This window comes from Maniola jurtina, chromosome 25 (genome assembly GCF_905333055.1).
Source record: "Maniola jurtina chromosome 25, ilManJurt1.1, whole genome shotgun sequence".
Taxonomy (NCBI): domain Eukaryota; kingdom Metazoa; phylum Arthropoda; class Insecta; order Lepidoptera; family Nymphalidae; genus Maniola; species Maniola jurtina.
The window spans coordinates 2,560,822-2,584,530 of NC_060053.1; the positions used below are offsets into that span (position 1 = coordinate 2,560,822).

The 23,709-nt window shown below is 39.2% G+C and overlaps 1 protein-coding gene across 1 annotated transcript in view; it reads right to left on the bottom strand.

Annotated features, from left to right (window-relative positions):
• The window catches only part of LOC123878094 (dynein axonemal heavy chain 1-like), an 87,623-nt gene that overhangs the window by 45,611 nt on the left and 18,303 nt on the right, over positions 1-23,709 (bottom strand). The window contains exons 28-52 of the mRNA XM_045925150.1: positions 23,219-23,357; positions 22,469-22,647; positions 21,875-22,038; positions 21,333-21,509; positions 20,036-20,257; positions 19,591-19,663; positions 18,247-18,364; positions 17,068-17,246; positions 15,355-15,517; positions 14,574-14,684; positions 13,780-13,871; positions 12,633-12,787; positions 11,491-11,608; positions 10,488-10,691; positions 9,410-9,623; positions 8,573-8,735; positions 8,000-8,118; positions 6,840-7,045; positions 5,979-6,141; positions 5,318-5,478; positions 4,388-4,609; positions 4,034-4,128; positions 2,905-3,043; positions 1,870-2,032; positions 722-891 (exon numbers count right to left, since the gene is read on the bottom strand). Of these exons, the coding sequence (XP_045781106.1) occupies positions 722-891; positions 1,870-2,032; positions 2,905-3,043; positions 4,034-4,128; positions 4,388-4,609; positions 5,318-5,478; positions 5,979-6,141; positions 6,840-7,045; positions 8,000-8,118; positions 8,573-8,735; positions 9,410-9,623; positions 10,488-10,691; positions 11,491-11,608; positions 12,633-12,787; positions 13,780-13,871; positions 14,574-14,684; positions 15,355-15,517; positions 17,068-17,246; positions 18,247-18,364; positions 19,591-19,663; positions 20,036-20,257; positions 21,333-21,509; positions 21,875-22,038; positions 22,469-22,647; positions 23,219-23,357 (3,909 nt within the window). The remainder of the gene's footprint in view (positions 1-721; positions 892-1,869; positions 2,033-2,904; positions 3,044-4,033; positions 4,129-4,387; positions 4,610-5,317; positions 5,479-5,978; positions 6,142-6,839; positions 7,046-7,999; positions 8,119-8,572; positions 8,736-9,409; positions 9,624-10,487; positions 10,692-11,490; positions 11,609-12,632; positions 12,788-13,779; positions 13,872-14,573; positions 14,685-15,354; positions 15,518-17,067; positions 17,247-18,246; positions 18,365-19,590; positions 19,664-20,035; positions 20,258-21,332; positions 21,510-21,874; positions 22,039-22,468; positions 22,648-23,218; positions 23,358-23,709) is intronic.

A 23,709-nucleotide genomic window follows, 5' to 3' on the forward strand; every position in this document is an offset into this window, starting at 1 on the left:
GACAGACAGACAGACAAAAATTTTAAAAACGTGTGATTCAGTTATAGTATCGTTCAAATAACCATATAACCTTAATATGCGGTAGTTATTTCGAAATTACAGACAGACACTCCAATTTTATTTATTAGTATAGATACAGAAACAATTCAATATCAGGTAGCACGCATTACAGAAACCACAACTGGTTAATTAAAATTGGTTAATTCGCCTTTCAAAATATAATCCCATATCAGATTTATTGGCAACAGCGCCGATAGTAGTTTCACTTCCATTTAAGTGGAATGAATAATCTGGCATGACGTATAAAAAGTATCAAACCATTTTTACCATTAACTATGGTCTCCACTGCAAATGGAACAAATATGTAACTCTTGATAAGACAGGCATACCTACTTGCTTAATCCATCAGGTCTCTTGCCATCATCCCTACTAACTCTTCCCGGCTCAATTAGAGTAGGAATATCTATGGTGGCAAGAGCCCTTTTAATTGTATCATTAATTTTTTCGACTTTCGAATTTCCGTTGCTGCTAAGCGATTCAGCGTTCTGGTACGATGCCGTGTAGACACCGATAAAGGATATGGGTGTAATGAAAACCGCAACACCCTTCTCAAGGTAACCCGCTACCATCTTAGCGTGCATCATCACTTACCATCAGGTGAGATCGCAAACAAGGGGAATTGAAATGAAATGATAAGTGATCGCTTCATATCAAATCTGACCTGAGCATCAGAAAACAAAAAGACGATGCCACGGTTCTCAGCGCCAGCCTTCAACATGGTCTTCTTGAGATCATCTCGCCACTCCGCCTGTCCGTATGCCTTGGTGATCTCAATTTGCATACATTGCAGTTCTGCTATATTTGCCGCAAGCCGGGATAATGATTGACGACCTGACAGAATAGAATAGATTTTTATTCAAATAAAATGATTAAATTACACTTTAAAGTAATAATTCTGTTAATGGTATCTGATTTCCATCCTTAAATTGTAAGGATGGAAATTGGCTACCACATATTATACTAGTAGAAGTTCCAGCGAAAAGAACAAGACATTTATAACTTAGGTATCTTTTCATATTCTTTAGGTTATGTATATTTACTGTACGACTTATGTTTATGTTAATGCACGCTGTAACTGCCCGTAAGTGGAGTTGCATAAGAGGCATAGAATGTAAGGAATAACATGTATAATTTAAATGTGGAACTCTGTGGGCGATTCAAAGGAAATAAAAATAAATAAAAGACAGATGGTAGTTCGATTCTGCAATTGACAGCCCGAATTTCATTTCTCGCAGGACTGCTTCGAGCAGTCCCGTTGTTACCACGAGCCATGCCACTGGGTCGAAATATAGATGTCTAGAAATCATCGTATAAATCGTGGTATGTACCAGTTATGTACAGTCAAAGGCCGTAAGTCGTTGAGCACCTTGATGATCATATTCGCGTGGCACGGTTATGCACATGCGTTGGATGTGTGTGGCGTGTTTATAGAAAAAGGTCATAAGTGCGACAGGTTTTTGATGCAACAGTCTCGCGGGATTGAAAGAAAGAAAGAAAGAAAACTTTTTTTTTATTTGATCACTGTAACATTACGCCGAGTTTCTTGCTGGTTCTTCTCGGTAGGAACGGCATTCCGAACCAGTGGTAAATTATTTGACGATTCAAAAGCACTTGTAAAAGTTTATTTGAATAAAAATCTATTCTATTCTACAAGTATCTTAAAACTAATTGAGTTATTCTACATAATATTATATTTATGAGCTAAAATGCACTAAAATTAATGTGTCACATGTGACCAAACATAGGAATGGGAATAGGAATTGCTACTCGAATTCTGAGGCCAACCGTACATTATAAAATGTAACATACCTGACCCTCCCATACCGAGCAGCAAAGCGTTGGCCATTGGTTGCCTCATGATTCGTGATAAACGACACAGATGCGCCACAGCGTCTTCGAACAAAACTAAGTCTAACGGAGCCGTTGTAGATAGGTTGTACTCGTTCAGATAGTGGGTCAGAACTTCGTCCAGCTGTTACAAAATATTTTCCAAACATTAGTAACTAGATGACGCCCGCTACTTCGTCTAAGTAATTTAGGTTTTTTAAAAATCCCGTGGGAACTCGTTCGTAAAAAGTTTCCGGGGTATAAGCTACCTCTGTACCAAATTTCATATAAAGCGGTTAAACGGACGGACCTTTTTTTTTATCATGCTGGAAATATTCTTCTAAAGAATAGAAATTTTTTCCTTGCAGCCATTTCTTCAACTTTTGCGTAAATTGTTCTATTGGAAGTGATTTTATGTCTGATGGTAACAAAAATAGAATCCTTTAAGAATCCCGTGGGAACTCTTGGTTTTTATTTCTTATTAACTCTTTATTTTCCTGTATAAAAAGTAGCCTATATCCTTGTAGACCCGGGATGTAGGTAAGCAAGCTAACTCTGTACCTTTCATTAAAATCGGTTCAACTGTTGGGCCGTGAAAATTTAGCAGACAGACTCACCTTTCGCATTCATAACTAGAGGATGCCCGCGACTTCGTCCGCGTGGATTTAGGTTTTTAAAGATCCTATAGGAACCGTTTGATTTTCCGGGATGTCTATGTCAATTACAGGGACGCAAGCTACCCCGGTACCAAATTTCATAGAAATCGGCTAAGCGGATGGGTCTTTTGGAATCCCGCGGGAACTCTTTGATTTTCCGGGATAAAAAGTAGCCTTTGTCCGTCCCCGGGATATAAGCTAACTATGTACCTATCGTCAGAATCGGTTAAACTGTTGGGCCGTAAAAAGGTAGCAGACAGACAGACAGACAGACACACTTTCGTATTTATAATATTCGTATGGATGGATTCGGGGTCTCAGTATTAAAATAGATTATTTTTTTAGTTTGAACAATCATAACCTCTGCCTGATCCGTAATCTCGACATACTTCCGATCGTCAGCGCCGATATCCATAAAATCACCGAACAGCATCAGTCTTCCACCAATCACGTCCGCAGATTTCTTCTTGAATTCAGTTTGAATCTTTTTATTTAGCAAACTGTAACACAAGAACAACATTAAAACTACTTCATACTCTAAAAGTATTAAATAAGTGTCTGGTTGCCAACTTCTGATTGGAGTAAAAGTAAAGTCGAGATTTAAGCCAAGCACTTTGAAAAGATTTATAAAATTTTAATAATACCTTCTGTCTAATTTTCGGCAACGGAGCCTAACTTCCAGATTAGCCGCGCCTGTGTACATGCGCAGAAGATATTATAGTGCACAAGTGAGTGCACGAACTTCAAAGTTTGGTACATCGTTGTAAATTTCCCTGTCTATCGGTGGACAGGACATATTGCAGAGAGTGTGCACAAGAGCTCTTTAACCTGGTTCCTCCTTCACCTTTCAACCTTCGTACTGCAAGGCATCGTCAAGGTCTGCATCCGTACGTAGTTGAAACGAACGAAGTGATTTGCTTCCTCGTTTCTAATCCGAACCGCTAGGATATGGAACGCCGTTCCGGCATCAGTTTTCCCTTCCACTTTTAATATGGGTCAAGTCAAGAGTGAATACGCAACTTCTAGGCAAGCGCGCTCCATCTTAGGCTGCATCATCACTTGCTAGCAGGTCTGATTGCAGCTAAGCGCTAGTCTATAAATTAAACAAGTGTAAATTAAAAATTTATAACACCCCCGACAAGTGAAGGTTACAGTAACTAGAAAAGAGCTGATAATTCTCAAACGGCTGAACCGATTTTCTTGGATTATAGCTAAGAACACTTTCGATCAAGCCACCTTTCAAACAAAAAAAAAACTAAATTAAAATCGGTTCATTAGTTTAGTAGCTACGATGCCACAGACAGATACACAGATACACAGAAACACAGATACATAGATACACATGTCAAACTTATAACCCCCCTCTTTTTGGGTCGGGGGTTAAAAAGGCACAGGCACATTCTATTCCCTTACCCTAATAGCCCGATGGGAAGGCATACCGAAACGACCAGAGAGAATCCGGTGAGATTTTAATAGGTACTACTACTTACGTTACAAACCACTTCCGGTCTTCATCATTAACTAATCTATCCTGATAAACCCGTTGATGCTCATGATACCACAGCCTTATAACATCTTCCTCATTCTAAAAGTATTAATATTTTTATAGATCTTTTCAAAATCGAACATTACGTAAATGTATCTAAACTGAAAATTATTGAGACTCCTGTGGGAAAGAGTGTCCACCTGGACCAATTGATACCTCATGTATCAAAATCGGCCCAGTATTTTAGGCGCTACGGTGGAACACACAGAATCTGGATACAATCATACATACATACACTGCTAAAATCATAATCCTTCCTTTTTGCTTTAGTCGGGTAAAAATATAATCATTTCCATACCGAGATATTATGTGTGGGATCCACCATCAAAATACCCTGGAACACTTTGCTCAAATCCCGCAGATTGAAGGTGTAGTGCGATTTGGTAGGCGTAGGCAGAAGTTCTTCTACCAGGGAATTGAATACTTCAATGGAACTCTTGAGGAACGCGTTTTCGCGGATGGTCACTCCGGTTTGGAAGTTACGCGTCCAAGATTTTAGTATTGTGTTGAAAATTGCATACTGTAAAATATAAGGTAACCATAAACAAATTAAATTAAATAATATATCAGCACTAAGACTTTTTTGACAATATAATGAAGTAGAGGATGCCCGCGACTTCGCCCGCGTGGATTTCGGTTTATTTTTAATCCCGTAGGAACTCTTCAATTTTCCGGGATAAAAAGTGGCCTATGTCCTTCCCCATGATGTACTTATCCCAAGTCTGTACCAAACATCAAAATCGGTTCAATTGTTGGGCTGTGAAAACGTAGCAGACAGACAGACAGGCAGACAGGCAGACAGGCAGACAGGCAGACAGGCAGACAGGCACACAAGCAGACAGACAGACAGACAGAAAGACAGACAGACACTTTCGCATTTATAATATTAGTATGGATAGTGTACGTCGAAAAGTTAAGTTAGTAAGTTAGTAGATATTTATTATTTTTCGAACTTGCATTGTATAACGTGCAAAACTCGGGTCAATGCCTCCACCTACGACGCGACATTAACTTCGAGTGACCTATTTACATTATAACGTTCGTTGACCTTTGGCGTCAGTCAGATGTTTTATTTGCAATATATGGTGAACTTTTAAAAAATACAGGATTTTTTCAACTTTTTTTCGTAGTTTTTTATGGTATGTTATCAGTAATCATCAATATTACCACCTGTCTTCGTTTGTTCTGGTTATATCCTGTATGTATAAGAGCTAAAAAAATTATATACCTTGCTATTATACTCCATTTCTGTGAAAGATATGTAATGGAAATGCCGCATAAGACGCATCGTCACCGGATTCCTTCCACCTCCAGGTGGTCCCATTGCTGCCACCATACCAACGTCGATTAGCGTCTTAAACTCGCCGATGTTGGTTCGGTCATACCAACCTAATATAAAATGTTGTATAGAAGCAGGCGTTACTTTGCGGAAGTCCATGATATACAAGGAACCAAAGCTTAATTTGCTATTATCTTTGCAATTGTACATTGATCTTCACCTCCTGAGGATGCTCCGGTGTCGGGACGAAACGTGCGTCGAGTTTTGGGATTTGTGGAATGCTGGTGGTGATGCGTATTGCTAGCTTGGTGGCTGATTTGAAATTTTATAATTCCTTAATCTCCGGTCTGGTCTGGTGGTAGGCTTCGGCCGTGGCTAGTTACCGCCCTACCGGGAAAGCCACACCGCCAAGCGATTGGCGTTCCGGTGTGATACCGTATAGAAACTTAAGGGGGGTTTAATAAAGCTGCCATACCCCTTCGAGGTTAACCCGCTTCCATCTTAGACTGCATCATCACTTACCACCAGGTGATATTGAATTTGTATCTGAATAAAAAAAGGACGCTATACTAACTTATTTCCGTGGATAAGTAAAGGAGCAATTAATTACCAGAGAAGTCCATAAACTGACGTAACAGTTCGATGGGTGGTTGGGCGCCGTATACCTCCAGTGCGGGCATGTTGAGGTCGTCGATGAAGAACACTTGTCGTTTGGTCGGCGGAGGCCCGAACACTCCTCTACGTCGTCTCTCCAACTTGCTGTCTATTACATCCTGTATTAGACCAATATTTTTGAAGTGGAAACTGTTTAGGCGCGTCAGCAACTTTGGGATAGGAGGATGGAAAACTTTAAGGTCGCGTCACCGCACCGATATGCTAATGTTAATATTGGTTTATGTGTCGATAGATGTAATAAAAACCGACTAAAAAAATTAGATTTCTCTTGATAGATAGATAAATTCTTGATTGTGACTCCACATTGGTACTTCATTGGCACCGACTTCAAAAAATGTTATTATAGAACTACATTAACTCCTGTGTGCATATAATTAATTATATTAAGTAATAAATTGAATTACTTTTTACTTTTTGTGTTTGTGGTTGTTGAAATCTGTTTTTATAATATTTTGTAATATAGTGTCTTCTGTATTAAAACATGCTTTGCCTACTTAAGAACCTATTGTTTACTAAGCTTTTACACCAATCGCGAGCAATTTACTCTTATCCATTGAGGAGTTCTGTTCTCTATCTCCGAAGATATTCATCAGATCTTCACTAAAATAAAATGGTACCACCTCGGAAGTATGACCTATGAAACAAAAAAAATTATCAAAATCGAAGCATATTTGACGGAGTAGTCGCGTAACAAACAAAAAAAAAAAATCATACGTCGAATAGAGAACTTCCTCCTTTTTTTGAAGTCGGTTCAAAAGAGCCAAGGAACTACGAATATAATAGCAAAATCTAATACTTGAGTCTGATTAGCAGAAGTCCGAGCAGAGAAGACCAGAAACTCGCATATAAACTTCTTGTGCAAGCCTCTTGAAAGCTTTGAGGTGATGGTGACCGTCTTCCCCGTGCCAGTGGGCCCGACGCATATGACGTGGTTATAGTTGACGATCTTGTACCCGAGGAGAGCAGCGCTCCGGACGTTGTCTAATGTTGGCACTTCGATATCTGTAGTAGTGAAAATATGATTGTACTAGCTGATGCTCGCGATTACGTCAACGTGGATTTAATTTTCCGGGATAAAAAGAAGCCTATGTCCTTCCCCGGGATGTATCCCAGGTCTGTACCCATTAAAATCGCTTCAGTGGTTGGGCCGTGAAAACGTAGCAGACAGACAGACAGACAGAAAGATAATGTTAATCCAGGGTATGATCTACCTGGGGTACCAGCCAGATAACCTGAGTGTTGCGGGTAACAGTAACGCTTGGGCCGGTGTACCCTGGTAACATGGTTACCAACTTAGAATAGAATAGAATAGAATAGAATAAAATTTATTCGTTGAAACCGACACATAAACATAGTATTACAAATAATGACGCTTATATACAAAACTAAAAATAAAAAATACAAATAAAAAATATAAAACCTAGAATATAAAATTTAAAATATAAAACTTAAAAACTAACTTAACTTAAAGAGTGTATTATGTATGTATTATGTGTCGTGCCAACGAAAGGCCAACGAACTTCTCTTCATAGGATATTGTTGGCTATGGCTAATTGACCTGGCAGGGAGGGGGTGTATTCCATGCGTCCCTTTGAGTGTCTCAAGCAGATGGCGTAGTAATCGCACCCATGGGGCGTAGCTCCAGGAGCGGAGGTGAGTGAGTGTTTCATCACCCATTTGACCTTGTCTCGCTTGTCCAGTTTAGTGACGGGCGAGGGAGATGTTGAGGATGGCGAACGTGGAAAGGGTTGCCCTCCTCACATTCCCTAGCCCTTGGGAGGACTTGCGGATGATGGACACGGGGGTTGTTCACATTGTGGTCCTGTCCACGAGTTTATTGGAGTGCTGTGGTTCCGGCATGCCTCTGACGGTATTTGGGGGCACGTAGCGTCCCAGTGGTGGGTCTGCCAGGGAATCCTAGTGGTGGATGTGAGGCAATCCTTTTCGGTCCATTACCTGCATATTGCCATTCAGGATCTACTTCGTACTCTTCGAGGTTGTTCATCCAGTTATACCAATATGGGTTCGCCGGTTCACCATCGTCTGTTGGATCAGTAAATCCTCCATCGTGTAGCCTGAGAAAATGCCATCATCAATATTATCATTAATCGCCTTCAGGTTCAAAATGTTGAATTCCTAAAATATTGAATTCTTATAATTTTGAATTTGCAAAATGTTGACCTAAAAAAGACTTGTCGTCAAGGTTGTCAGTTTTAGACGATTTTTGTGGGGATACTTCAAAAACTAAACGAGAGATGAATATCCGATGGCAAAGTTTATCCCTGAATCCAGTTTCTCTTTTCGTTATCTATACCCTCCCCTGAATCCAGTTTCTTTTTTCGTTATCTATACCCTTGATACGATATACCGCTGGCATAAATGTCTTTATTTGACTGGACTTGAGTCTAAGCAAACTCAAAGTGCGCTCTATAGATTTCAACCTTAGACTGCACCATCACTCACCACCAGGTGTGATCGCAGTCAAGGGTTAACTTGTATCAGAATAAAAAAAAGATTAGTATCACTTACGTGTAATCATAAACTCTTCCTTCTTTAGAAAAGAGTGGTTTAGTTTCATTCTCGTTCATGAGGTTCCGTATGAAATCGGAGAACTTGGCTCGACCGTTATGGTCGCAGGTTGCACCGACGGACCAGATCACCGACCAAATCACCCAGCAAGGTGCTAATCTTGCTGTAAAAATAAGAACCTAATTTGCCAATCACCGCTTTAAAACCGAATAGATATATTAAAATACTAGCTGATGCCCGCGACTTCGTTCGCGTGGATGTAGGTTTTTTAAAATTCCCGTGGGAACTCTTTGATTTTCCGGTATAAAAAGTAGCCTATGTGCTAATCCAGGGTATAATCTATCTCCATTCTAAATTTCAGCCCAATCCGTCCAGTAGTTTTTGCGTGAAGGCGTAACACATACACACACACACACACACATACAAACTTTCTACTTCATAATATTTGTGTGATGAAGATAGCAATGATAATTACTGATAAGATACCACAAAAAAAAACACGAAAAAATTAAATTAAAAAATCTTGTATTTGTACAATACATTATTGCAAACAAAACATCTGACTGACGGTAGAGGTCGAAGAACGTTCCGTAAATAGGTCACCCGAAGTCAATGCCACGTCGTAGGTGGGCACTGACCCGAGTTTTGCATGCTACGCAATGCTGGTTTGAAAAATACTAAATCACTAAAACTACAAGATAAGGCAAATTTTATTTTCATTGGATTGTGTTTATGTAGTTTTTGCTAGCGTTCTGCTTACAACTTGTATAGCTAGTTAAAAGTAGTTATAGTTTTAGTTGGTATACGTTACTGAGCGAATAGACCAAGATTACTTACGCATCATGGCCAAGAAAGGGGCACCTGGTGGTGGTCTATCATCTTTTCCAGTGAGAGGTCTCAGCCTATAGTCTAAGAGCTCAAGAAACTTTAGCACAAGAGACGAATCTATTGAGGTGACGATTTCAGTACAACTTGAACGCAGAAGCTGCAGCGCTGGGTACAAGTATGTTGTGATAAGACCGGGTAGGATCTTGCGTATGTTATCAGCAATCTGAAACGAATTCAATTTCTTAATCTGTCTACGCACTTTTACATTAATTTATTTATTACACTAATTTATTGTTTAAATTTACACTCTGCCTCTCTCAAGCTCTGCTCAAGTCGAACAAGTGTAAATTTAAAATTTATAACACCCCCGACAAGTGAAGGTTACAGTAACTAGATAAGAGCTGATAACTTTCAATCGGCTGAACCGATTTTCTTGGATTATAGCTAAGAACACTCTCGATCAAGCCACCTTTCAAACAAAAAAACTAAAATAAAATCGGTTCGCTCGTTTAGGAGCTACATGCCACAGACAGATACACAGATACACAGACACACAGATACACAGATACACACGTCAAACTTATAACACCCCTCTTTTTGGGTCGGGGGATAAAAAGAAGATGAAGAAGACCAATGCAACGATAATTGCCGATTTAACAGATTCGTCAAAACAGCTGTCAGAGAAATTGAGGGTTAAAAAACCGGCCAAGTGCGAGTCAGACTCGCGCACTGATGGTTCCGTACTCGGGTATTGTTTCCAATATTTTGCACGATAAATCAAAAACTATTATACATAAAAATAAATAAAAATCTGTTTTAGGATGTACAGGTATAAAGCCCTTTCATATGATACCCCACTTGGCATAGTTATCTTATTTTGAAAACTGAAACACATTTTAATTTTTTTTAATGATGTAACCACAAATTCAAGGTTTTCAGATTTATTTCTGTACTTGTGCTATAAGACCTACCTATACCTTTCATGATTTTAGGTCAACGGGAAGTACCCTATAGGTTTCTTGACAGACAGACACACTTTCGCATTTATAATATTAGTATGGAAGTATGAATTAGGCTACTGATATACCGGTGGAAGGTTACTCTTCATCCAAGCATTGACCAGCGGTGGTAAGCCAACCACCTGTGTGTCGAGGTACACCATACCACACCGTGACACCGTGGCAGGTGAAGCCACTGCTAAATCTGCCACTTCGAAGATCATCCGCTGTCTTTCTGTCAGCTTCATTATCTCACCGCTTGAGAGACATAGCTTCTTATTGTCATCTAACACCTGTTTAAGAAGGAAGGAAGAAAGGAAGAAGAAGAAATAATTAGAGAGAAGAAAGAAAAAAGAAGAGAGAAAATAATTATTAGTTTTAATTATTATAAATTGAACAATGTGTTTGTTAGTCAATTTGTTCTTCGATCACGCTGCAATGGATCAACGGATCGGACGGATCTCCTGATTTTTTGGATGAATTTGGTTAAAGACCTGGATAGTGAAATAGGAGTAGTAGAGTGAGTATTACTATAACAAGTGTAAATTAAAAATTTATAACACCCCCGACAAGTGAAGGTTACAGTAACTAGAAAAGACCGAAAAGACCTGATAACTTTTAAACGACTGAACCGATTTTCTTGGACTATTCCGCGCCTACGATCTAAAGTATCTGAGTTTTCCAAAACATAATTTTCAAATAAATAATTATGTATTTAGGCAACGTCCATCTTGACAGCTTGACATTTGTCAATTGACATAATATTATGAACCTAACGGTTATCTAACCTTCTTTTCTACAAGAAAACTAGAAAAGAGCTGATAACTCTTAAACGGCTGAACCAATTTTTTTGGATTATAGCTAAGAACACTCTCGATCAAGCCACCTTTCAAACAAAAAAAATTAAATTAAAATCGGTTCATTCGTTTAGGCGCTACGATGCCACAGACAGATACACAGATACACACATACACACGTCAAACTTATAACACCCCTCTTTTTGGGTCGGGGGTTAAAAAGTAGGTAATACCGGATAATTTAAGAGTTTCCTTCGGATTTTTAAAACTTTTCTGGCAAGGTTGTCTCACTCACAGTGTTCATGTTTTCAATCCATACAGCATCCACTGGACCATCGAAAACGTACCAACGCTTGTCCATATCCTCCACTGCTATGCCAGCACGGACTAAACTTGACAGTATGCCATCAGTCCTGACGAAAATAAAAAAGTTTTAAATAAATAAATAAATAAAGGTTTATTTAGCTCAATTACAGAATCACACACAAGAAAAAAAACAAGAATAAAAATAAAGATACAATTAAACTTAAATATTAATTAAACTTAAAACTAGAAAATACTATTATACTATTGTTGTGTCTGTGAGCTGAAAGGGCTCTCAAAAAGGGCTAAAAGGGTTTTCAAGTTAGTTACATCACACTATAATATAATATTATAAAGGCGAAAGTTTGTGTGTATGCCTGTGTCTATGTTTGTTACTCCTTCACGCAAAAACTACTGAACGGATTTGGCTGAAAGGGATCGAGATAGATAATATCCTGGATTAGCATGAATTAGGTTTCTTGAAATCCCGTGGGATCTCTTTGATTTTCCGGGATGAAAAGTAGCCTATGTCAATTTCCAAAACGTAAGCTACCTTTGTACTAATTTCGTGTAAATCGGTTAAACGGATGGATGGGCCTTCGAGTACCCCGCTTGAACTCTATAATTTTGCAGGATAAAAACTAGCCTATGTCCATCCCAAGGATGTCAGCTAACTCTGTACCAAATTTTAAACGCATGGATGGGCCTTAGAGTACCCCGCGGGAACTACATAATTTTCCGGGATAAAAACTAGCCAAGTCCGTCCCCAGGATGTAAGGTAACTCTGTACCTCTTAAAAATCGCTTAAAAGCTATCAGACAGACAGACAGACAGTCAGACAGAAACACTTTCGCATTTGTAATATTAAGTACTAGAGGATGCCCGCGACTTCGTCCGCGTGGATTTAGATTTTTATAGATCCCGTGGGAACTGTTTGATTTTCCGGGATAAAAAGTAGCCTATGTCCGTCCCCGGGATGTAAGCTAACTCTGTACCAAATTTCATTAAAATCGGTTCAGCGGTTGAGCCGTGAAAACGTAGCAGACAGACAGACAGACAGACAGACACACTTTCGCATTTATAATATTAGTATGGATGGATGAATTTAAGGATGGTTACAAGGTGCTAACATACCATTCATGAGTATTCACATCAAATTCCCCATAGAGCTGTCCCATGGTGATAGACTTGGGATTCACCACGAACGTGTGGACAGGAGTGAATGGAAATCCATCGGGTGCCAGTTTCCCTTTGATGGCTGTTAGAGCATCACGAAGGATTTCGTAACACTGTAAGCATAAAAAAACCGGACAAGTGCGATCGGACTTATATCCTAAGCGTTGTATACTATCAATGACATTATGTACTTTTATGTTATTTAAAATTGCATAGCTGCTATTTGGAAATTTTTATTATTACAAAAACTAAAGATTAAACAATAACAAGTGTAAATTAAAAATTTTCAACACCCGCGACAAATCATTTTCAAATAAATAATTATGTATATCTAGGCAACGTCCATCTTGACAGCTTGACATTTGTCAATTGACACTTGATTATTATGAACCTAAGGGTTATCTAACCTTCTTTTCTACAAGAAAACTAGAAAATAGCTGATAACTTTTAATCGGCTGAACCATTTTTTTTGGATTATAGCTAAGAACACTCTCGATCAAGCCACATTTCAAACAAAAAAAAGTAAATTAAAATCGGTTCATTCGTTAAGGCGCTACGATGCCACAGACAGATACACAGATACACAGATACACAGACACACAGATACACAGATACACACGTCAAACTTATAACACCCCTCTTTTTGGGTCGGGGGTTAAAAAAACTCTGCTTACTCTGCATCTCGGTTCATGAAGTTCAGTCCTCTGACAAACGGACGAACAGACGACAGAACAGACAAAACAGACGGATGATTTTTATTACTTTTGTATTGATAATGAATAGGTGGATTGATTTGACACATTTTATTCCAGCGCTTTTTCTGCTTGCGGTCTTTTGACTTTAATGCTCAAGTATTAGAGGAGTGAGATAACCAAACCCGTAGGTAAAACTGGCAATGTTTTTTTTTAAATAAAATAGCCAGCAAACGAGCAGGCGGGTCACCTGATGTGAAGTGACTACCGCTGCCCTTGAACATTTGCAGCACCAGAGGTACCACCGATGCGTTGCCGGCCTTTCAGGAATTTGTTTTAGAAAGAGGAGTGGTAGTCTAATAAATTGTTGACAACGATAAATAGAGAAGGTATTTTCCCGGTAAGGGGAGTACCTTTGTTTTACCGACCCCAGCTGGTCCTACCAACATCAAGCCGTGTCGCACCACCGTCGTCTCATACAGTTGGATGATCTTAAATATAAACGCTGAAAGAAAACATTTTTTTTTGAGATAGGTCCATGCATAGGTTAGCTTTGTAAAAGGCAACACAGAGGGAAATCGTGGTAGTAGACAAACCCAAAACTAAAAATAAAGTAAAATTATTAATCAAAGTATTCAATATACAAAGGATGTAATTAGAACCAGCAACAAGTTTAAATTAAAAATTTGTAACACCCCCGACAAGTGAAGGTTACAGTAACTAGAAAAGAGCTGATAACTTTCAAACGGCTGCACCGATTTTCTTGGATTATAGCTAAGAACACTCTCGATCAAGCCACCTTTCAAACAAAAAAAACCTAGATAATAATAGTGCTGTTTGATAGCGTTCTAATTATCTATTCAAGAAAAAATATACCTATTCAAGAACGATACATGGATATGTGTATCGTATTAGCAACAATTATCTTTTCTCTCTCTTCTGGCTTTACAAAGATTAGCCAATGTCAAGTTTGTAGTTATTTGTAACAAGTTAGTTAAACTATACAAGAGTATGGACCCCGTCTGTGCCGGCGCTCGCCGACATACGCACGGCACCCCCTAAGAGCACTTTCCAGTCAGTTTTAACAAAAAAAAACACTCCAAAGAGGCAGAGCACGCCCGCCAGCTAACACCAACACAGACGAAGTCCAACAATTATCTACAGCATTAAAAATTACTTGGATACAAAATTATATCTTAATACTTACTGTACAAATCATCGTATCCTCTTTTGACAAGAATATTTCTGATAGATTGTTCCATAATGCCATAATCAACTACCGGGATCTCCACACGTGGAAACAGATCTGATATTATACCTGAATATGGAAAAGGACTTAGGTATGCCTTTTTAAAGGAAAATATTATATACAAGAGGATGCCCGCGACTTCGTCCGTGTGGATTTAGGTTTTTAAAGATCCCGTGGGAACTGTTTGATTTTCCGGGATAAAAAGATTTCTGGGCCTATGTCCATTCCTGGGATATAAGCTAACTCTGTACCAAATTTCGTCAGAATCGGTTAAACTGTTGGACCGTGAAAAGGTAGCAGACAGACAGACAGACAGACACACTTTTGCATTTATAATATTAGTATGGAAGTATGGATTATGTTCGGTTTCTATTCAAGTTTTAATGATTTATTAACATAATTCATTATTTATTTATATAAGTACTAGCTGATGCCCGCGAATTCGTTCCCGTGGATAAGTATAGTTTTTTAAAAATCCCGTGGGAACTCATTGATTTTCCGAGTTAAAAAGTAGCCTGTGTGCTAATCCAGGGTATAATCTATCTCTAATCTTTTCAGCCAAATCCGTTCAGGAGTTTTTGCGTGAAAGAGTAACAAACATCCATACATCCAGCCAAACATACAAACTTTCGCGTTTCTAATATTAGTAGGACTTAAAGTCTACTGATAGGTTTTGAGCTAAAAATGGGCAACTCAGAATTCTATGCAGCTTCACTAGGCTAGGTTGATGTACACTTACCATTAAAAAGAACAAGGTCGTCCGCAAGGAACTTAGGTACGTTAACGTCGCGCAAAGCACGCAGCACTATCTGACGCTCGTCACCGTCTGGCATCTGACGAATCAGGTTACCAGCCACCAGGATTACTGTTTTGACCGCTCGCATTCCAAAATCGTAATGTTCCTGAGAAACACCAGATTTTGAATTATCCATATCTATACTAATTACTTACAGTACATATTATTTTATTTACATTATTATAAACTAGCTGATACCCACGACTTCGTCCGCGTGGATTTAGATTTTTATAGATCGCGTGGGAACTGTTTGATTTTCCGGGATAAAAAGTAGCCTATGCCCGTCCCCGGGATATAAGCTAAACCTGTACCAAATTTCGTCAGAATCGGTTACACTGTTGGGCCGTGAAAAGGTAGCAGACAGACAGACAGATAGACAGACAGACAGACAGACACACTTTCGCATTTATAATATTAAGTATGGATAAAAAAAAAACGAAAGTGGGTCAGTCTGTCTGCTAGCTTTTCACGGCCCAACAGTTTAGCCGATTTTAATGAACGGTACAGAGTTAGCTTACATTATAGGGACGGACATAGGCTATCTTTTATCCCAGAAAATCAAAGAGTTCCCACGAGATTATTAAAAGCCCATCCGTTGAACCGATTTATATGGAAATTGCTACAGAGGTACTCGTAGTTAGCCTGTTTGTCTCGCAAAATCAAAGTTTCATTTCAAAATACATCCAATTATCCAGTTCCACGATTTAAACAAGTGTAAATTAAAAATTTATAACACCCCCGACGATCCAAAGTATTTGAGTTTTCCAAAACATCATTTTCAAATAAATAATTATGTATTTAGGCAACGTCCATCTTGACAGCTTGACATTTGTCTATTGACATAATATTATGAACCTAACGGTTATCTAACCTTCTTTTCTACAAGAAAACTAGAAAAGAGCTGATAACTCTTAAACGGCTGAACCAATTTTTTTAGATTATAGCTAAGAACACTCTCGATCAAGCCACCTTTCAAACAAAAAAAACTAAATTAAAATCGGTTCATTCGTTTAGGCGCTACGATGCCACAGACAGATACACAGATACACAGATATACAGATACACAGACACACAGATACACAGATACACACGTCAAACTTATAACACCCCTCTTTTTGGGTAGGGGGTTAAAAATATTCAATAATCGCCCTAAATCTTGGAAGGAGGCTGTTTAAACAACCGTATTTATACAAATTCACTCCTAGCAACAGATCGTATGACATCGAATGAGTGAAATATCATCAGATAAATTTATAATTATAACTCATTTTTGACAATTCAAATCATTTAAAAAAAATAATCTTACAGTATTTTAATTCACAAAATGACTAGCTGAAGCCCGCGACTTTGTTCGCGTGGATGTAGGTTTTTTAAAATTCCCGTTGGAACTCTTTGATTTTCCGGGATAAAAAGTAGCCTATGTGCTAATCCAGGGTATAATCTATCTCCATTTTAAATTTCATTCAAATCCGTGTAGTAGTTTTTGCGTGAAGGAGTAACAAACATACACACACACATACACACAAACTTTCACCTTTATAATATTAGTGTGACATTCATTAGATAAATTTTTAATTTTATATCATTTTTGACAATTCAAGTCATTTAAAAAAAATTACCTTACAGTGTTTTAGTTCATAAAATGATTCAGTTCACCTGAGACGATAGCTGTTCAGAACTAAGCCTGAACGTAGTGGTAATCTTCCCAGCCAGGATCTTGGCTTCGAAGAAACCGTATGAGAACAGAGATATTTCAGCTATCAAAGCATAATCAGGGACCATCATGGCGATTGGACGGAAAAGCGCTTTCAGATTGTCCGGTAATTCCGTGCGACCTGCGAACCGTTTTTTATGAGAAACCACGATTTTTAGAGTTCCGTACGAAACGAAACAAGGAACCCTCAGTAACTTAGCACATTATAAGACACGAACGATGACGAGAAAGATGACGAGGTCATAAGTTCGGTTCCCAGGTTGGGTCGATAAAATAGTTAGCCTACCTATTGCATTATTCTGTCAAAAAATTCTCAGTACCGGAGTAAGGTAGTTGGTGATGTTCCACCCCCGTGCCTCAGGAGCACGTAAAGCCGTGGTTTCTGCGCCTGACCTCTCTCCGATCGTGTCGGATTTCCTACCCATCGAGCTATGAGAGTGAGGGAATAACCTGTGTACCTGTGTTTAGATTAGCCGCCGTGGCCGAAATTCTGTCAGGAGGACATTTTTTTTTTTGACAATAAAAAGAAAAAGAAAGAAAAAGTGAACAGGGAAGCGCTTATCTCTATAAAAGATCTCTACCAGTGACCCTCTGTGCGAGAGGTTGTAAAGGGAGTAGAATTTACATGGTGTTACAGATTTGCTGTGTGCCTAGTGGGAGATTTTTAACCTATTCGATCGCGTAAAAGTTAACTGCGTTTTGTATGGAATTGAAACAGCGCCATCTAGTGACAAGAAGATGGCGCTGTTTCCATTCCATACATCTAGTGACAAGACTCCATTGAGCGTCTTGTCGTGCAGGGCAAGGTGGAGGGTACCAGAGGGCGAGGAAGGTCGCCTACGCGATGGACCGACCAAATTAAGTCCGCTGTGGGCGGTGCCGTGCACGAATGTACCAGAATGTCAACCAGCAGGGAGAAGTGGCGAATGCTCGTGAGGCGTGTAACATCTGCCCCCCAAAACGTCACTTCATGATGACCACGACCGCTCTGCCAAGAGTGTAACGACAAAGAAAAAGTGACAAGAAGATGGTTTCAATTCCATACAAAACGCAGTTAACTTTTACGCGATCGAATAGGTTAAAAATCTCCCACTAGGCACCCTGGAACGAAAACACTTTACCTGCATAGCCAGGATTCATGGTGATGAAAACTGCACACGATGCTTTCAAAGGCAATTCCACGCCCTCAAACATGAACTTCTCCTGGCGAGCTATTTGAGCTTTTTGGATTGTGACCACCTGATGGATTTAAATCAATTCTTTAGTTAAAGTATTAATTTTTCATTTACAGTTACATAAGGAAGTATTTACGAATTTTTGACGTGACAACGTCTTATAATTCGATAGAGCCGGCTGCACGCACGAAAAAACATGACTCATGCGGCGTTACCTCGCTCTGAGGCGTTCCATGTAAGGCTTGAAGTGCAAGCGAGAGCGCGGAACGAGCGACAAAGAAGCACAATCGGCCTTTGTTGTCACGTTCAACTATCGTCAGTAAACCGACTTTACAGACAACCAATTTTAAGCATGTTTTTATTAAATCGCTTTTTATTTTGAGGCCGGGTGAATTAAAGAAAATAATATTTTTATCGATCGTTTTAAGGGCGCCTTCAAAGGCTTGCGCGCAAACTTCAAAGCAGCGCGCCCATAGAGCGCGCTACCTCCGCGCGGCACATTGCGGCTTTGAAGGCGCATCCGAATCCGAAGAGTGTCACTGGGACCCTATTACTAAGCCTCCTCTGTCCATACGTCCATCAGTCCATCCCTCCGTCCATCTGTCTGTCTGTCTGTTACCGGGGTATATCTCATAAACGGTAATATGTAGAGAGTTAAAAATTTCACAGATTGTGATATAAAATACAAAAATAGAAATATACCTACAATCTGTGAAATTTTAATAATGAAATTGATGAATGATGAATAATGAAAATTTTGAAATGGCCGCCAAGAAAATCTAAAATAAATAAAAAAAATTGGTTGTCTGTAAAGTCGGTTTACTGACGATAGTTGAACGTGACAACAAAGGCCGATTGTGCTTCTTTGTCGCTCGTTCCGCGCTCTCGCTTGCACTTCAAGCCTTACATGGAACGCCTCAGAGCGAGGTAACGCCGCATGAGTCATGTTTTTTCGTGCGTGCAGCCGGCTCTATCGAATTATAAGACGTTGTCACGTCAAAAGTACAGAATGTTATAATATCTTGTATGATGGTACGGAACCTTTCGTGTGCGAGGCGAGTACGACTAGCTTTTGAGTAGTTTTTTATTCTTGGGACCTAAAAGATCCAGTACTGGGAGGTGTTGGCTGTGGTTACTTATCCATAGGATAAGTAGGTCTTTGACGATTCATGAAATACTGACAAGGATTCAAGTAACTATAGGAATTCCAGAGTAGAGAGTATTTTAGAGAACAGAATTTACTGGAAGCTAAGAACTCTCGTTAAACTTTGGTTATTCGGATATCTTTACCTGTTGGGCAACTACCGACAGAACTTCAATATCAATTCGATTGAACTCGTCAAAACACGCCCACGCTCCGGATCTGAGAATTTAAATTTACTTTTAGTAAACTATCAAGGGCTAATTTTTAATTATCTGATTGTAATGTCTTCTTTACAGATTTTTAGTACGTAAGTATAACAAGATAAAGTTGAAAACTAAAACCCGACTGCGATCGTCTTAATAAACAAAAATTATAAATATTAAGTATAGTAAACTTGTTTTTCTGTCGCTTTAGGACATTTATATACTCAGCACTAGCTGCACATTTTAAAACAGGTTTTTATTTATTTTTATGCATAGCAATTTGTGATTAATCGAAAAATACCCGAGTAGGACCGAACCCTCGGTGCGCGAGTCTGACTCGCACCTGGTCGGTTTACTTGTCTTTAAAAATAAGGCTAAGGTAACTTACGCAGCAAGCCCTTTGAAAAATTTCCCCATAGCCATAAAATCGAGTTGATCTGAGCAGTTGAACACCACGCATTGTACCGTCAAAGCTTTCGCCAAGTCCTTCGTTGTCTCCGTCTTACCGGTACCAGCTGGCCCCGCAGGGGCTCCCCCGAACTTGAGGTGCATCGCACACATGAGGGTTAGGTAGCAACGGTCTGTCAATGGTGTGATGACTAGCCGACCACTAAAATTCAAATACATTAATGTGACTACAGCCTCAGTTCACGAGAGTTGTTACTTGAAGAGTTATTACTGAGAGAAACTTGTTACATATGTGTAAATTAAAAATTTATGACACCCCCGACAAGTGAAGGTTACAGTAACTAGAAAAGAGCTGATAACTTTCAAACGGCTGAACCGATTTTCTTGGATTATAGTATATAACATTTTCGATCAAGCCACCTTTCAAACAAAAAAAAACTAAATTAAAATCGGTTCATTAGTTTAATAGCTACGATGCTACAGACACATACACAGATACACACGTCAAACTTATAACACCCCTCTTTTTGGGTTGGGGTTAGTTAATATGACTACAGCCTCAGTTCATAGAGTTAGGGAACTTGTTAAAAAAACGTCGAGGCTTCACCTACATTGTAGCTTTTGCTACGGTCGTAGTTGGTGTAGCCGACGATATGTTGATTATAATGATGATGATGGTGATCATTACACATTTTTAGGGTTTCGTACCTCAAAAGGAAACATGGAACCCTTTTAGGATCACTTTGTTGTCTGTCTTTTTGTCAGGCAGGTAGATCTTATAGCACAAGTATCGGAAAAAATTCGAAAGCCGTGAATTTGTCACCAAAAAAAATTAAATTGTGTTTCAATTTTCAAAGTAAGATAACTGTGCCAAGTCGGGTATTATATGAAAGGGCTTTTACCTCTACATTCTAAAAGAGGTTTTTATTTATTTTTATGCATATTTTTTTTAATGTATCATGCAAAATGTCGAAAATATACCAGAGTACGGAACCCTCAGTGTGCGAGACTGACTCACACTTGGCCAGATGTTTTTAATTTTTTTATTCCGATACAAGTTAGTCCTTGACTGCGATCTCACCTGGTGTTAAGAGGATGATGCAGTTTAAGATGGTAGCGGGCTAACTTGGAAGAGGTATATGGCAGGTTCATTAAAACCCATACCCGGGGCCCTTATCTACATGGCATCTCACCGGAGTGCTAAATCGCTTGGCGGCACGGCTTTGCCGGTAGAGTTAGACTAGCCACAGCCGAAGCCTCACAGCAGACATATGTACCTGTTTCCCAAATATTCATTTTGGTACGTGAAAACAGAGTTGAGCGCCCGTACGTCGCAGTGGTTCTGACTGAACTGTCGGTAATACTTGGACGTGTCCAGTCGATTCTCATCCTGATATATCTCTGGGACCTCATCCGGTTCCAGTGGGATCAAATCCTTTACTATTTGGTAGTATCTAAAAATTGGATTATGATGTAAAGATAATGACCTTAAAAGATATGACCTTAAAAGATATGACCTTAAATTCCACGAAACCCTTCATATTTTATTCATCGTTTATCACTCTCTATTCTCTCACTCTCATAGCCCGATGGGACGAAAATTCGATACGACCGGAGAGATATCAGGCGTAGGACCGATGGCTTTACATGCTCTCCGAGGCACGGGGGTGACACACCGCCATCTTCCTAACTCCGGGCTTGTACTGGGAATTTCTTAATAGAAGAACCCAATACCAATTTTTGAACCCAAGTCTTCCTCATCTGCAGTAGAACATGCTAAACACTAGAGTTAGACCAAAGAACAGATGTGGTAACTGACCTTAATTGACAGATCCACTGGAAATCAGAAACGTTCTTAACATTTTCATCGACAAGGGTCCTTGTGACGTCACGAGCGTGGACTTCAATGACGATGAGAGCACATAGAATTTCTCGTTGAAAGTATGTGAGTTCTCCTTTTACTAAAGCTCGAAGACTGTCCAACTGATGATCATAAAACAGTTTTAGCGGACTACGGCAAAGCCGAAAGGAAGGATTACGATTTTAGCAGTCTATATATGTATGTACTTATGTTTGTATGCAGATTGCGTGTTCCAACGTAGCGCCTAAACTACTGGGTCGATTTTGATAAATGATGATGATTTTGTCCGAATGACATAGACTACATTTTATACGAAAAAATCGACCTGCCGAATGTTACATCCAAAAAAGATGGGGGGTCTCCGAAAAATTTTTTTTTGCTATTGTGTCAAATGAAAGAGAAAAAAAATCTGAGTTCATTACTAAAATGTTAAAATACATCAAGGGACAGAATTTTTTATACTATATCTATCGCTATCTATCGGAAGTTCGCGGGTAGTAGTTGGATTTTAGTGCTGTTTAACTTCATCTTATTCATAGTAAATCTTCTAACCTGCTGCAAGTTTTCTTCGAAGAACAAGTCCATTCGGTAATCGACGATGGCGGCTTCAACTCCAGCAGTCCAAGCAGTCTGCGAGCCCGCGATCACCACCTGTCCCGGCCACCGCAACACCCACTCGGCACGATGGAGCGTGTATATTTCTTCCATTGCCGCCACTAGTGTTAGACGAACTAGAGAAAAAATTCGTTAGATTTCAGAAAAAAATCAGTGACTCTCTATCAAAAACTGAGATCAATGCATGACTAAAGAAATTTTGTTTTATTTGCCTACGCTTGCGATTTAGGTTTTTCAAAATCCCGTAGGAACTCTTTGATTTTCCGGGATAAAAAGTAGCCTATGTGCTAATCCAGGATATTATCTATCTTCATTCCAAATCCGTCTAGTGGTTTTTGCGTGAAGGAGTAACAAACATACACACACACACACTTTCGCCTTTATAATATTAGTGTGAAGTGTGACTAGGTGATGCTCGCGACTTTTTTTAAAGCGCGTTTTTTAAAATCCTGTAGGAACTATTTAATTTTCTGGGATTAAAAGTAAGCCTAAAGTAAAAAAAGCCTATGTGCCTTCAGGGTATAATCTATACCCGTTCCGAATTTCAGCCAAATCTGTTGAGTAGTTTTTACGTGAAAGGGCAACAAACATACACACAAACTTTCGCCTTCATAATATTAGTGTGATAAGTGTGGTAATACAGACGAATGGTCAGAAGAAGATGAGTGAGAAGATTTGTGTACAAACTGGTATGTCTCATGGTATCTTCTAGAAGTAAAAGCCATTGTTCCACGTTCGATGTTGGATAGAATTTGTACTTCAGCTCCACTATTTCTCCTTCACTGGAGTGCATTTGTGATATCTTCAGATCAGGTTCGAAGGTGACCTGCCAATGAAATATTACGTATATATCCTAGTTAGCTTTATTAAACTTTTGAAATGTGTTCATGAACAGTATTTTCAATATTAAAAGTAAGATAATTATACCAAGTGGGGTATCATATGAAAGGACTTTACCTGTATATTCCGAAACAGATTTTAATTTATTTTTAGGCATAATAGTTTTTGATTTATCGTGCAAAATGCCGAAAAACTACCCGAGTGCGGAACCCTCGGGGCGAGAGTCTGACACGCATTTGGCTGGTTTTTTTACTCTACTTACTAAACAATGCCCGCGACTTCATCCGCGTATATTAAGCTTTTTAAAAATCCCGTGGGAATACTTTGATTTTCCGGGA